Source organism: Brassica napus, chromosome C5, assembly GCF_020379485.1.
Source record: "Brassica napus cultivar Da-Ae chromosome C5, Da-Ae, whole genome shotgun sequence".
Lineage (NCBI taxonomy): Eukaryota > Viridiplantae > Streptophyta > Magnoliopsida > Brassicales > Brassicaceae > Brassica > Brassica napus.
Genome location: NC_063448.1, coordinates 25052182 through 25069105, shown reverse-complemented (window position 1 = coordinate 25069105; position 16924 = coordinate 25052182). Strand labels below are relative to the sequence as shown.

The window sequence follows — 16924 nt, the reverse complement described above, 5'->3', positions numbered from 1 at the left end:
CTTTTTGTTTTTATTTATTTAAATAATAATTTATTATATATATATAGCAAGGGTATAAGAGTCTCTTGTCACTTAATGAAGAAAGTATTTTTGAAAATGTCTCTTTAGTGGTGGTAAAGATGAAAAGTGGTACTATCAAATTGGTAAACATAAAATTTCCCCATTTTTATTTTCAAACCCAAAACATAATTTTCTTCATAAATTAAATATAATTCTCATCTTTTCACCAAACCTAGATTTTAGTTCTATGTATATTTTATATCGTTCTTTAAATTTTGATATTACATTTTAAATTGGAATTTTCTTACAATAAAGTTCAATCTATATTATTATTTGTTAAATGATTTTATCTCTCTAAGCTCTCACGTCAAAAATTAGAGTGGTTGTAGTTGTTATTATCATTCATAATTTTATTAATTATATTTACTTATCAATTAGATTTATTTATCATTTTATAAGAATCTGAAAATATTATTTACTGTGTTATTTTAAAATTATTATATATTATTATGTTAAATATTGTTGGAGAAATTTTATGTTTACCACTTTCATGGCACAACGTTTCATCTTTATCACCCACTAAATGAGCATTTTCAAAAATAAATTATTCATTAAGTGGCAAAAGACTCTTATATCCTTATTATATAAATAAATAAATAAACTATTTTTTTTTATGTTTTCAAATTATACTTTTTCAAATTCGAACTTTTTTATAAATTTGTTTTTTGAATTGTTTTTCCAAATTTGTTTTAAATTGTTTTTAAAAATTTCTTTTTGAAAATCGAAAATTATTTTTGAAACTATTTTTAAAAAAATTGTATATATTTTTTAAATATTTATTTATATATTTATTAAAATACTAAATTTCACATTCCAAAAACCCTACCTCACCCCTCAACTCTAAACCCTAAGTCTAGATTAGTTAATCCTAGTGGTATAAATGTCTTTTACTCTTCACTAAAAATAAGAGTAAAAGTGATTAGTATAAACATGAAAAGTGGTACTATGAATGTGGTATTTGTGGCAATTTTCCAATATTGTTTACTGTCTTTTTATCCAAACTTTCTTCACAAAGGTTTTAAGTTTTATTATCCAAAATTAATAAGTATTGTGTGAAATATTGTATATCATTACGTAAATTATTATATATTATTATGTAAAATATTATTATTATTATGAAAAATATTATATATTATGATGTAAAATATTTTTTACTCTAATGAATATTTATCGATAATTTATCATATAATTAACAACAAATTTTATATTAACAACTTTAGAATTATTATTAGATTATATAGTTAATTATAAGTTAATAAAATAAAATAGGTTTAAAGGTATTTTGAAAATAATAATATAATTCTCAAATATTGTGTTGTTATCCAAAAATAATATTTTAGTCATAAAAAGTTAAAGTTTAGAAAATAAAATGAAATATGTATATTACTATTACCCATCCATCAGTTAACAACATTTACAAATTTTCAATATCCAAAAGTTTGCATTTGTTAGCAACTCTGTTTTTAGCTCTGGCCTGCGAGTTCAATTTGTCAAAAGGTTTATTGAATCAACTACCTTAATCCTCCTCTTAATCCCCTCTCGTTAATTCTCACTGTTGTCTTCCCACTATTGTCTTCCCACTATTGTCTCCTGGTTCTATTAAAGTTACTTTTTTTTCTTTCTAAAAAGTGATTAAAGTTACTTCTCCTAATTTAATTTGACTATTTAAATTAACTTATAATTTTATGAATATGATGTATCAGAAAATCTACGTGAGCCAGTAGAGGATGGGTTTACACTTCACCTATTCAACGTACTTTTGGCCATTGCCAAATTTTAACTGGTGACAGTAATTACCTGGATTAGTCTTAATTAAGCTACTTAAGCTTTGCTCATATGATAATGATTAAAAGTATAAAATAGTAATTTATGATGCTGGTCTTTAAATTTATAATGTTTGCATTAATAAATATTCATAAGAAGATTATACATGCATGTGTGGAAAAAACACCTAGTTCTATTATATAAATCAAATGATATGATGTTGAATTAATAAATAAATTGACATAGATTAATATGTCTAGGTAAATCTTATATCTTGAATTGTAAAATGAATTAAAAATTAAAATCTGATTTACTTACAATTTAATAGTTTTGAACTGAACTTATACAATCAGTAACACTCCATAAATTGAGTTTTAACATAGATTTATTATTATATTTCATATTATAAAAGTTATTGTGTAAACGATTCTATAATCGACAATTCTACGTATTTTATGAGTGTCTGACATTTTTACTTATGCTACCACCTCATGAAGATCAATATATGGCAGTTCTACTTATGTCCCTTTAAAGATTTCATGTATCTGTTTCCTCCCTTAATCAAAATAATGGTTAATAAAAAAAAATTTGGACTGGAAACACAAACTGACTTTCAGGTGTAAAAACACTCATTTAAACAAACTACATTTAAAAACGTTTTCAAAAATGCTGTTTAAGAATTTCAATCTAGTTTATAAGAAAATAAGGAAAAGATGTGTTTTAGATTTTTTTTTTTAAAAAACCTGAAAAGTATGAATTCTAAGTGTTGAGTTTGTTTTTCAAAAGTAAACTCAAATATCTATTTTCACTTCATTTAAATGGGTTAAAAAAATGTTTATAGGCATTTTGTCATTGAATGAAGAGTCTGTATTGAAGTTATTTGGTTTTCGACTATCTTCAATTTAAATGGATTTTAACTTTAAAACTTATTCCTTAAATTTTTTCCGAAGCGTAATATTATTTATTTTCTACTAGCAGCCATATTGTCTCGTGCTAAGTTGTTACAAAGTTTTTTTTGGTCCGCCATATTATTACTGCTTATCCCTTATATATTATTTGAGCCACATTACAACATTTAAGGTATATCATGGTCATCACCATAATAATTCATCGATTTTTTAGAGAATTACGTTGATTCATTTAAACATATACTATATTTTTCATTAAATTAACCATAAAATTAATTATTAATGTACTAAATATTCTTCATTCCTTCCTTACATAGAAGCTACATAATTATCTAATGTGACTAAGATATATATGACAACTAATAATTTTGAATAATAAAGATTTGATAACAATTTATGCATCTTCTATCATTTTTTAATTTATATTATTAAAATAAATTAAACAATCACATTAATCATATAAATAAATTTAGATTTTTAGGGGACATCGTACCTTGAATTTCCTGATTTTGAAAATGAGCTTGACTAGACCACTCATGAAGAGAACCGAAAAATTTGTAAAGCGACTACTGAATAGTCTAGTATTGCCATATATAATTATTATGTTTATAAGTTTTAAGTGACTAATGTTTTTTTAACATCACCTAAATGTATAATTATTGTATGTTATTTATGAATGGATTTCACGTTTCTCTTTATTGATATCTATGATAATTACAAGATTGGATCTAAATGCTAGTACAAAATCCAAGAAGCAGACTCGAGAATTTTTTACATCTGATAGTGGAACAACACACACTATTATGAGACAAAATAAATATATCTATAATATAAAACATATAAGAATTATTGTCAATAAGATATCACATCTTGCATAATTGATTGAAGGAATTGGTAAGGCCAACTTTATCGTTGCCAAATGGACCAAAATTTTAGATAAGCAAGGATCTGTATTGAGTTTCATAGACATATACGTCTCGCAGATGTGATACTCAGTATGTAACTGAGGATGAAAATAATTACACATATGTAACATTTGATAAATATAGCCAAAGTCATATATCGGAAAAGTTTCCAGAACTTATTTCGTGATTTCATCATTCTTATATAGATGCAATCAAATAGAATCTGTTAATGAAACAAAATCCAGAAGATTCGCATTATGACATAATTACCTCAGTCTCCCATACACCACAGTGGATTGTAAAGTCAGAGAGAACTCACATGTTCATTCACTCACTGAAAAACCAAAAGATTTTTCAAGGGAATAAAATGAAATGTGTTGCATGTTCACTACAAAAATTGGTCAAATAAAGAATCACTAAAATTTCGTGAAAGAATTCATAGCAATATATATGGTCTACGCATTTGTTTATTACCACCTCAAAATATGATATTTGTGAAATTTTTAATTCAAATAATCAAACAGCGAACACAATTCTCTTATTATACTATTAAAAGAGTTAGGTTAGACAATATTGATGGATTCACATCTCAAATATTCGATGACTATTGTATGGTAACAAAAATTGAAGAAAATGTTCATACATAAAATTGGTTTGGTGAATCATTAACTAATCGTCTTCAATTGATTGTAAGACCTTAAGCGTTTATTCTTGAATATCACTTTTGCAAACTGATGAATCAATTTATCAAAAAAAAAAACAGATACATTGAAGGGAGACAACTCTATACAACCAAACAAAGAGACTAAAATCAGAAATTTTGACTAATTACATATTAATTTACTCCGGAAAAAGTTTCAAACTCATAACATCTTGCTGCCGGATTCTTGAACGAGAGGATGATCTAAGAGAGAGAAAAAGATTTGATTCTTCCTCTATATTGTCACAATTCAATACATAAATGAACCGTAATAAAAATTTAGCTGTTGAACTTTAGATCAGTCGTGCTAGTCGAACCCTACAAGCATATCATCAAAACCATACCAACCAAAAACAAAACATTATATAATATTTGTAACCAGTATAATTTTTGTTTGGTTTTACTTTCCTTTTTTGGGCTATTGTAAGTATGCATTTTAGTTTCAATAATAAACTAGTTGAAAAAAAAGAGAACTAACCTCAACTGGTGTGACAAAGCTACAAACAGCACATTTGACAGATCTTGCTCCGTATTGATACATAAGTAACATCCTGCAGCTTCCGCAATTCACATGCGCCACCTGATTCGCTGATTCCAGATGCAAGACACGAGCGTTACTCAAAACACGAGTCTGGTTGGTTTTCTTTTTATATATATACATCCAAAAGCCAAAACTAAACTAGACCACAAAATAACTAAAACAAATCAAAATTGCTGATGTTGAAAAGAAAAACAGAATTGTATTATATATTATATCCAAAAATCGAAATTAACAGAGACCCACACTATGACAAGAGAACTTTTAGCCAAATCTTACTCTATTAAAAGGAGAATATGGTGCAAGGAGAGCTATGCCAAATAAGATTAAAAAATCATCCAATAAAAACTTTCCATTTTTCCATGTCACATTTGCTTCAGTCGAATATAAAAAAAATGCTATTTGTCTGGGCTCATAATATTTCGTCATGGCCCGTTTAAACTCCACATCTCCCATGCGGCCATACCTAATCTTCGACGCAAGCAGAGATGGACTCCAGCGCTTCCACTTCCTTGCATATTCGAATTTAACACCCAGTCACTCCCGATCATCATTCAATTTTTTTCTTTACTCTTTTCATTCGAAGAAATGTTTTCGTTCCGACTGCTTCTGTTTGTCACCTTATATAAACATCTTACCACCAATCTTTGCCCTTCGCAAAATGCCTTTTTGTTCTCATCTGAATCATCTTATTTACTCATATTAAATAATAAACTTTCAGTTTCATTTTGATTTGTGTTTATCAAACGAAGGATTTTGTTTTCTCTTTCTTCTAAGAACTTTTGATGAACACTACGGATTGGTTTCGATTGCTTATCTACCGTCGGCTCAACACAAATCACATGGAGAAAATGGTTAAGAGAAAGCATGTTTTTTCTCTATTATGAAAATTGAGTTATTAAGACATCTTTGTTTTAATAGGATATTGGAATCTTAATCGTGGTTCCTAGAACTTCTTTACAGTCTTCTCCATCAATGATTTGATGCTTTTTCGTAAAGGGTTTGACTCTGTTTCTCATATTTTGTGTCTGTTTTCGAGTAATCTAGACAATTCTCTTCAGGTTCTATTGATTATCCATTAATATGATCTGAAATTAGGATTGTTCATTTTTCCATGATTAACGATAAAATCATGACATGGCTACAAACGTTAATTATCAGTCTTAAAAATCTCTGTTTTTAACCTTTTCTATAGATTGGAGATTTAGCCAATGACGATAAAGCCAATGACGTTACAACGGTTCGTCATTCTCCTCCTTTATTTCCTGTTAATGCGTGTTTGTGTTTTCCCCACTACTATGCATTCACTCTGACTTCTTCTCTTCCCAGAGTAACTCGCTACAACAACAACAACGACTGCACGAATCTAAATAGAGTTTTGCCGTAAGACAAACCTGTTTCATTTCACTTTCTAAGATCACAAAGTGTTATGTTTTACTTTTCAGTAGGGGAAATGGAGTTGCTAAAGGAGTTGTTGGCCAAAGCTTGATGTTTTTGCTGGTACCTTGCTGCCTATTTTGGACTTGAGTTAATAAACTGTGTACTTAAAGCTGGAGCTCAACCTAATCAGAAAGACGAGGTAACCTCAACGTAACAGTCAGCTCTTTAGCGATGAGCACAAAACTTCATATGGCTGTAATTTTCAGGAAGGCAATAGGCTATTAGAAATTGCAGCTCTGAGAGAAAACATAAAGATTTTTGAGACTCTCTTTCCATTGACAACAAAACCTGAAACTGTTTCAGCTTGGACATTTGTTTGAGTTCTCGCTCATATAGAATCAAATAGAGAACAATAGGGAAACTCAAACAAGAAATCTGGAGAGACTGTGACTAAGAAAGACCTTCTTGAGGTATTTCATACTCTGAAATTTTCTTAAACAGACTGTTATGTATTTCTACTACTCATAGGGAGATTCTCAAACTTATTTCCAATTTGTGACTTTGTGGCATTTTATTTGAACAACGGCTACTGATTTGACCCCACTGATCTTACCTTCTTCCCAAACTTAAGCCGCTGCTGGTTTTGGGTTAGGACAAGCTGACCATGCCTTATCTGATGCCAAAGTCTGCAGAGAACTAAAACCTGATTGGCCTAAATGATGTTTCTGAGATGGTCCCACTCTTAGTTTGCTACAGATAAAAACAATCTCAATTCTATTACAAAAATCCTTTGATTCTGAATACTGAAACATTATAATTCACTGAGTTCTCAATGAATCTCCAGCGATTTGATGAGGCAAGCCAATGCTTTTTATGAGGGAGTAAAGCAAAGAGATCATTGATGCGTTCAGTTTTGTTTGAAACCCTCATGATGTTTTGTTTATTTTATAATTTTTTCAAGATAGTTAAGTGTTTTTTACTTTCTTTTACAGACAAACCGTAGATGGTCGAAGGAAATTTCACGGCAAGTACAAGATTAAGGTCAAAACATCTAGAGATGGCTTTGTTCAGTATATGTTTCAACTTTTGATTTTTCTTACTTTAGTCTCTCCTCTATGCAGTTCTTTTTTTGAGAAACTCTCCCATATGCAGTTTTTGCTTATCTTTACTTAAGTTTACTAAAAAAATGTAAGACAATAATGCTATTTATTTTAGTTAAATTTTATTTAATTTTTACCAGTAAAATCTAATCTGTTAAACCATTTTTATCTTAGAATTACTAATCTATTACTTAAAGTTGAACGACTAATAAAATTACACTTTCTACGATAATATGATATAATCTAGATATTTGTGTAACATTATTACATACAGGCGACGTCTTCTTCGTTGCCGATGGAAGTTACCACTTTTCTTAATGATGATGCGTAACCGCGACCAGCTGCACTTCCCCTCCCATTTAGGCAGCATTAAGAGCGGATGGGAGCTTATGAGTTTATACAGGGTTTTGCTCGACCATAAGGTTATCATACTCAAGCTTCTATCTTTTCATCTGTTGTATATTTACTCAAAACCTCCCTAATTTACAGCTCTCCAATCACGTTTTATATTTGCAGTCTACCCTGATCCATGAATCCGTCACACTCCATAGATTAAAAACTTTCAAATACCTCATCACTTTCAAACACCTCTTTAAGGAAGGGGATTATATTAGCTTAGAAAATTCGGTGTTAACATACCCATTTTGTGGAGGTCACAGAGACGATTGCTAGCACTCCGACATAGAAGTTCAAGTTTTGTGGTGACACAAAACAAAATACACTTCGATATTATACAGTAATAAACAACTACTTGGATAACTATACAGTGACTATAATTAAATTAATATATCAACATATCATCTATACATATTTTGTTTTCATACTGTAAAAAATTATTCTAAATTATAAAACTATAACTAAACCATATTAATATTAGCAAAACCGGTGTGTAGCACCGGCAAATCCCCCTAGTGGTTTGTAATAGTGTTTTAACTATGTTACCACTCGGGTCTAAATCCGTATAAATGCATGTTACTGAAAAAAACAAAAGAAAATTAGACCCACAAAACAAAATAAAAAACAAGCTGACACCTCAATTTTTTTTGTAAAAGATCCTAAATAAACGTAAAAAAAATCTCAACAAAGACCTATTTTTCATATTGGTTTTGGTTTCTTATTGCTTCCAAACTAAAAATCCTAAATAAACATCAATTTTTTTGTTTTCTTTTTTTTTTCTATTTTCATATTGGTTTTGGTTTCTTTTTGCTGACACTTCAATTTCTTTTTGTAAAAGATCCTAAATAAACATATAATAAATACGTAATATAAATCTCATCAAAGACCTATTTTCATATTGGTTTTGGTTTCTTTTTGCTTCCTAACTACCCCCCACTCCTAACAGAGAGCCACACTATGACAAGATAACTTTTAGCCAAATGGTTTATAATAGTGTTTTAACTATGTTACCACTCGGGTCTAAATCCGTATAAATGCATGTTACTGAAAAAAACAAAAGAAAAATTAGACCCACAAAACAAAACAAAAAACAAGCTGACACGTAATATAAATCCCCCCCCCCCCCCCCCCCCCCCCGAAACAAAATAAATTCGAAATGCGATTCGACATAGTAATATATATATATATATATATATATATATATATATATATATTTGAACATAGGCTTTTAACATGAATATATATGCATGTGTGTAAATGTTTATATATCAAATGCAAACCTTCGAGGGCAAGATTAACGGTGTGACAACAAGAACATTGGACACTTGTAGCTCCACGAATGTACATTAGAAGTGTATGGCAGCCTCCACAAACTAACCGAGCCATCTCAGTTCCTGCATTGTTCAGTGATTACAAACCCAAATCTCTTGATCAGATTTTTAATAACAAGATATTTACCGGGCGGAGGAACGGCCGTGACGGCGTTACAGACGGCGCAGCAGACAGAACTTGCTCCGACGGGATACATGAGAAGGTTTCTGCAACCTGAACACACTAACTGGCTCTGTCCACCTGTACTACCTACAAACCTCAAAACTGTTATTATTATTGGATTAACGATGAACTCATGTGGAATAGACAAATGGGCTTCTGCGAAGAATCTTGAATTTAAAAAGGTAGCATATTGGAGATCAATCATTTGTGTTTACACAATGTAAAAAGAAATGATTTAAACAAAGGGGAATCTAAAATTTTTGATCGGTTTTGTAAAAGCTAATTAAAATCATTCGTTGGAATATATTTTAATTTTCTTTCTAGAATTTAAACTTTGGATGGTTAGGTTTTGAAAACAGAGGATCTATATTGGTTAAGCCGTTGGTTATTTGAAAATAGATTATACCATTTGCCAGCGGGGGAGGAGTGTACGACGGAGACAGTGCTGGCGCGGGAGGTGTTGGATATGGTGCAAGAGGGAGTGGCATTATTCACTCAAAGAATAATTCCAAAAAGAAAAAAATGAAATTGGATAAAATCTAATTCTTCTTCCTCTCTGTGTCTATATATATAAAATAAAAATCTATAATGGTTTCTCTCCTTTTTTTAAAACATTAATGGTTTCTCTCCTTATTTGATGTACTTAATGGCCGTGATTAACCCCGGTCTCTTAACCGGGGTTTTTAACTCATGATTTGACATTTTTTGTGTGTTTTTTTTTTTACACTTTTCGGTTAAGAGACGGTTCTTATATCTCTTATTTAAGAGACGGTTCTTAGCTTTTAGTTAAAATCTAAAAAAAGTTAAGAACCATCTCTTAGCCAAAGTTAAGAACCCCAGTTAAGAGACTGAGGTTTATCATGGTCTTAGAAGAAGAAGACATATCTTCTATTCTTCACTTCTCCCGTTTCCTAACTTTCAGCATCAATGCAAACAACAAGCACACACGGAAACATTGATACAAAAAGGGGGAATAAATCTTACTTTAACTACGAAGGTAATAAATCCTCAACAAAATTATAAAAATAAAAAGGAAAAAATACAATTCTTTTTTTTGAAAAAAAAAACTCAGTGCTTGAAGCTTAAGAAACATGTGAAACTAACTTTGGGGTGATGGTGACTTTGGGGTCACACCATCACCATGATGCTCTTTGACTAGGCTAATTGTAGAATCTCGTTTGGTATACCTTTCCAGTTTCATAATATGTGTGTGTGTATTTGAGAACTCGGAAAGAGGGATGTGAATTGTGAAAAACTTTGAAGATTGTATTATTATGTGAGGAGTGGGGGCAAACACGCACCCTCTCTTATAACTTGCTTTATCATTTATATAAACAAGAATAAATAAAAATGTAAAGAAAAAAAATTATAGTAGGAAAAGAGGCATATCTTTTAGAAAATGATTTTTTTTATATAAAAAGCTCTTTTTGAATATAAATAACTAGTGATACCATTTCTATCAACAGCCAATCACAAATGATAATATATGTTTTTTTACAAAAATATATTTAATATATATGATATCTTAGAGCTTAAGAAATATGGATGCCAAAACAAAATTAAGAAATATGGATGCCAAAACAAAATTAAGAAATATGTTGAGACAGTTTTCTCTCAATCTATAGTAATTTTTAAACTAGTTAAAGATCAAATGTTACAGACATCACATTTAAATTATATAATGAATAATGATGTATTGTAACTTATATTATCGTGGTTTTACGAGCAATGAAGATAAAATCTGGAAGGTGACAAATCGACAATATGTATGTCACATACTTTATTTTTACATGCAATACCATGTTGCGATGATGTTAACATCCTCTATATATTAATTGAAATTTTTTAAAAAAGTTATAACCTGAATTTTATTAAAATTAAAAAAAGACTTCATCCTATCCTATGTTGCAGTTGTTTAAACCTTTTAAAGTTTTTTTTTTTTTTTGATCAAAAAACCTTCTAAAGTTTAACGTGGCAGAATTATAACACATTAAGAAATAGCATAGTTTATAAATTAACTCCCTAGCGAAATACAATTTTCGACAGTCACATATACATAGTCTAAAAATAAAACGTCATGTGCGCCTATGCTATGTCAAACCATAGTGTAATCAATCAGTATTATTTATTGTATATGTTATTCTTATCATGTAAGCATAACTATTTAATAACGTCAACGAATACATTTTATAGGGGATAACTATCAAATGTTCTCATTTTACTTCAAGTTTGTAGAAAATAGAGCATGTAATTTTCTATGCATTATGTACGAAAATAAACAGACCAACATCACTTACAAAAATTATTGACAGGAACATTATCGCCAGTTAATATTATCTACCTTGATTAATAAGGACATTCACCGCTGTAATAGAACTATGCTACACAAGTTTCAGTTAATCTTCATGATTTTCTCATATCAACTTTATTAATTATATTGTATATGTAGCAAACGTGTTTAACCAGAAAAATTCAGTTACTTGATAAAAAAAAACCTTATAATATGTACTATGATATTGTTTAAAATGTCATAACTATGTCTGTTTGCATCAGGGCCGGCTTAACATTGTTATGTGCCTTAAGGCAAAAAAAAAAATTTTACCCTATAAAATTTATATTCAGATAATATTTAAAATATTTCTAAAATTTAATTAGTAATATTTTGTATATTTTGTGATGAAAATAAAACTATATACATATCAAATATTTTTGGATTCTTTTTAATTTTATTTATTTTATTTATAATTTTTTTAATATAAAAATATAATTTTTTAAAAACAATTGGACCCTTAACTATTAATATACAGGGGGACACGGGCTTGGGCCCGGAGAGGTCGCACCGCTTGTCCCCCTGCTCAGCCGGCCCTGGTTTGCATGAATGGTTGGGGGGTATATAATTTTTGTTGTAAAATCATGTAATTATTACCGTAAGTGAGGTATATAAAAAAAGCAGATTACTTTTGAGTTTCATGTGTTTCAAAAAGTATTGCTTTACAATTTAACCGGTGCATATCACAAATTAATTTAGGGATATGTTAAATCAATCATTACCAGTTTTGGTATTTATGTTAAACGAATTTAATCAATTTTTTTATTTCTCATTTTTCTACAAGGGAAAGCTGCCCATGGAAAGATTAATAACCGTGTGAGACTGGTCCATAAAAATATGTTTGTTAAGTCTTTGTGGCCATTGGCCAAGGCATTGTATTATTAATATATTTTATAAACTAACACATTAACCTATGGAAATTCTACGCAGTGGGAGACTTCGTAGCCAAGACTATTAATTAAGCCTAAGGAACTAATGGAAACTAAATAATATATAGAGCTTATATGTGAGGGCGTATCAATTGAGAATTTGCGGCCAAGGCTATTAAATATTACTTATGCGAATCTGATCAAATATCTCGGTAGTTATATAACAAGCTGTTTTAGTTTCCCATCTATATTAATCGAAGATCATTTAAAAAATTGTAACTTTTTTTGTACTAATTCAAAAAAAGATTATGATTAGGTGTCATTTAATTAGGATAATAATTTAAGTTATGTGGCAGTTTAAAAATCAATTGAAAAAATGTTGGTCCAAATCCAATTACTGGAAAACATTATATTAACCCAAAATATAAGAAGCGTATATTATTTCTTTAAATAAAAGCTACGGAATTATCTAATATGATTAACATATATATGACAATTAATGACTATGAATAATAAAGATTTGATAACAATTTTTGCATCCTTCTAATTTCTTTTAATTTTATATTATTAAAAAAAAATAAACAGTGACATTAACCATATAATAAAAGTTAGATTTTTTTCTATGTTATATTTTGAATTTTCTAAAATAACTTTAAATTACAAAAAGAGGAAACGTTATATGTTATATTTTAAATTCTTAAAAGGACTTTATATTACAAAAATGAGTAAACCTTATATGTTATACTTTTCATATATGTTAATTTTTTTTATATGTTATATTTTTAATTTTTTTAAACGACTTTAAATTACAAAAATGTTAGTTTTCCTTAAGAATATGACTAAAAACATTAAAATGACATGTATCAATTCGATGGTTGATCTGAAACCTTTCAAAATCATAAGGAAGATAAATGTCAAAATAATTCAACTGTGGAAACAGTACTGTTGAATTTTTTTAAGAATGTGTTCGGTGGACAAAATAAAGTTTTTGTGTCATAATTTGTTTAATGTCCAATCCGATCAACCCATGATATATTAATTATAGTTTAATTCCACAATTTTTAATAAAAATTAAATTGATCCGGTCATCGGAAAGAAATTATATAATAACAACCAAAAACATTATATATGTATAAATAAAATGATCAAATATATAAAAAAATTATCGATAATATATACAAATAAATTCACCATGCGCAAAGTGCAGGTCTTATCCTAGTGTTATTAATATAATAGAGTATAAAGTCCGCTCTTAACATTTCGTACCAAAAATAAGTTACTTCGCTCACATTTAATATATTTTACTATCAACTTCAGTACATTTGTATATCATATTTTCGCATCATAATAGGTAGGCTAAGTTGAACCAATAATAGATATTTTCTTTTTTTTTGTTAAATGGCTTAACTAATAATAGATATGCTAGTGGCTAAATTATATAAAACACGCGCTGCACGCGGTCCTCCTCATCTCTCTCTTCAGGCGACAAAGCCCTACTCCATCTCTGTTTCTTCTTCGACGAAGCTGCCGCCTCCGCCGCGGTTTCGTCGCCGTCTGTTCTAGTGAACTCAGTCAAAGAGATCTAAGCTCTTTTCACCTTTCGTCCTTATTCTCTTTCCATGGATTTAAAGGATTCTTCTCACGCTAATGTTAAGTGTGAAGAGGAACTCCATGATACTAGTGCTGCCTCCTCTGAAAAAATGCCTCTAGAGCCAGATCCCCGCTGGCCGTATCTAAAGAAGTGGTCGGTCACTGCCTCTCCTTCTCCTCAACTTCCCCGCTCCGTTCCTCCTCTTCTGAAATAAAAAAACTCTTGAACCGGAAGAGGATGTACCGCAGCCGTTAACGAACTCCTCTTGTTCTCCAGAATCGGGAGAGGAAATCATCACTTCCTCTAAAGAGATGGTCTCCTTGATACATAACCATTCGCAGGTGACGGTTCAAGACCATAAGAATGCTTGGGAGGGTATGATTGATCCTCAACAAATGTTACAACCTGACTCTAGCTTATCTCCAACTACATCCTAGCCTTCTCCATCTCTAGGAGCCTGGACGATTCCGCTTAAGATGGCTTCTTTTAATTCGATGGGAACTGACAAAAAAGGCAAGGGCCATCTCAATCAAGCTTCTCAGACGACTCCCAATGGCCTTGTTTGTCTAAGACGGGGGATAGAAAGCTTCCAACACCTTCTGGCACTTCTGTTTCTGTGACAGTATGAGCCTAGTCCTTTTATCAAGGCTGCTTCACAAGAATATCCATGGGCAGCAAAGATGAAATCAGTCTGCAATCTCAACAGGGTTACTGTCCCTGAATACTTGGAGGATGGAACCCCTAAGGTAACTGTTCCAAGTCATGTAATTCTTCAAGGAATTCAGAATCAAAGAGAATATGTGGTTGGTCAGTTCTGCCATTGCTTTGCGCCTGCTGGAGGTTTGATTCATGTTGTGGTAACTAGAATATGGGGGAAAAATGTCATATTTTCACAAAAATATTAGGAGAATCAACATACTTGTTTCATATTCCGGATGATGCTACTCGCAAGTTTGTTATCCAAAGGGGGATATGGCATGTTGATGACTGCTTGATGTTTGTTTCTGCTTGGTCTCCGACTGAAACAATTACTTTACAGGAAATCAAGACTATCCCAGTTTGGTTGTCTCTCAAGAACATACCAAATCAACTCTACTCTTTTGAAGGAATCAAATGGATCGCTTCAGGTATTGGTGAGTCGATGCTTACGTACAAACCTTGGCTTGATACTACTTTAATGGGAGAAGCAAAAATTTTGGTTGAGGTCAAGTTACATAGGCCTTTTGCTCAGAGAGTAGCTATTGAGGATGAGAGTGGGTCTGTCTCAATGGTTGATGTTGTGTACTCTTGGCTGCCTTCGAAGTGTGCAAGATGTGGTCAGATGGGCCATAAAGCGTCAGGATGTTTGGGACAGCCGCTTGATCCAACTAGCAGCACCAAGACATCATCTCCAGTATCAAGAGATGTTGAATCAAGTGTTACTTTAGCAAATGAAGCAAATAATATGGTCAGGGACAAAGAGGACAGAGATGCTACTGTAACGGTCTCACACCCTCCAACTCCAAGTGTGGAAGCTACTTCTGATCCAATTCTGGCTCTAGTAGCTACCATAAACAAGCCTATTGATAAGATCAAGGATGAATCAAGGATGGAAGCAAAGCAAGATACCACATTCTCACTAAAAGGAAAGGTTGAACAGAGCTCTCCAAATACTAACTCCGAACACTTGTCTACACACTCAATCACATGTAATACTACAAGCAACTCTCACACACCTTTGGTTTCTTCAAAAGAAACTCCATATTCTTCCAATCATGTCTCTACCAATTCTGCTCCAGCTGATTGTTCAATCCGCATGAGCTTATCAAGCTCTAATTTACTCACCAATCGATTTAGCTCTTTAGAATTTTCGGATGATGAAGATGAAACTTTAATTTCATCTGACGAGCTGGACCCAAAGGAATATTTGTCTCCTCAAGGTAAAGTTTTTCTTCAGGAAAGGCCTGTTAAACCCTCTACAAAGGCTAAGGAGATGCAGTTGCATTCCGTAGCTCGTGGACGTGGTAACCGTAACCGTGGTAATCGTGGTCGTAATAGAGGTGGTCGTGGCTAATCTAATTTGTGACGTCGTTGTGGAGGTCTGTCCTCTCCAACTGGTTGAGTTTTCAAAACTCTTTTTTTTTTTTTTTTTTTGAATAAATGTTAAATTGTATTCATCCAAAAAACTTTTTTACATGAGATGCATCAAAAGGCTAAAAGGCAAATAATCAACAACTATTGCTTAAACTTGTTATCTTGTACCAAACCACATTCGCATCCCTTTCTCCATCTTTTGATCTCCTTGGCGCCGAATTGTGGACAGTCTGTTCCTCACATTTTTATCAATGATTTTAGCCAGCAAAATATGAGGCAGCTGCTTCCCTCCATGCCGTCTGCAGTTCCTCTCTCTCCATATCGAATGAGCTGCTGCTTGAAATGTATACCTTATCAAGAATAAGCTCAACAATATCATCCCATCTCTCAGTATATCCCGAACGAAGCAAACCTCGCATGAGCATTCTCCATATTTGGCTCGAGTAAGTACAAGAAAAGAACAGATGATTTCTTGTCTCCACTTCCTGTTTGCACAATACACAAGTTGGATCTATAGCAAGGTTCCATCTCAACATCCTATCACATGTCGACAATCTGTCCAGTGTCGCAATCCACATATGAAAAGAGTATTTCGGCGTGGCATGCTTGAACCATATATATTTACTCCATCTTTGCAAAGCGTATTCTTTGCGGATCAACAGCCAAGTATGTTTGGAGGAGAACATAGTTTTATAGATCTCTGCTTTACTTTTCCAGACCGCAATGTCCTTTGCACCATTATTTGCAGATTTTATCTTTTCTATCTCTTCCTCAACTCTATTCAGAATCACTACACGATGTCTTCTTCTTCTGTGTT

The 16924-nt window shown here is 31.4% G+C and overlaps 2 protein-coding genes across 2 annotated transcripts; one reads left to right on the top strand and one right to left on the bottom strand.

Annotated features, from left to right (window-relative positions):
* Positions 1 to 1348: 1348 nt before the first annotated feature.
* On the bottom strand, positions 1349 to 11650 carry LOC111202366 (protein LOL1-like). Its single transcript, XM_048759099.1, has 5 exons — positions 9652 to 11650; positions 9210 to 9332; positions 9032 to 9145; positions 4816 to 4925; positions 1349 to 4655 (listed from the first exon to the last, which is right to left on the bottom strand). The coding sequence occupies exons 1-5, from the start codon at positions 9731 to 9733 to the stop codon at positions 4617 to 4619; spliced, it is 468 nt and encodes a 155-aa protein (XP_048615056.1). The 5' UTR covers positions 9734 to 11650; the 3' UTR covers positions 1349 to 4616.
* Positions 11651 to 14510: 2860 nt separating this feature from the next.
* On the top strand, positions 14511 to 16087 carry LOC106447869. Its single transcript, XM_022695132.1, has 3 exons — positions 14511 to 14594; positions 14658 to 14874; positions 14940 to 16087. Exons 1-3 carry the CDS (start codon positions 14511 to 14513, stop codon positions 16085 to 16087), a joined length of 1449 nt encoding a protein of 482 aa, XP_022550853.1.
* Positions 16088 to 16924: the final 837 nt, after the last annotated feature.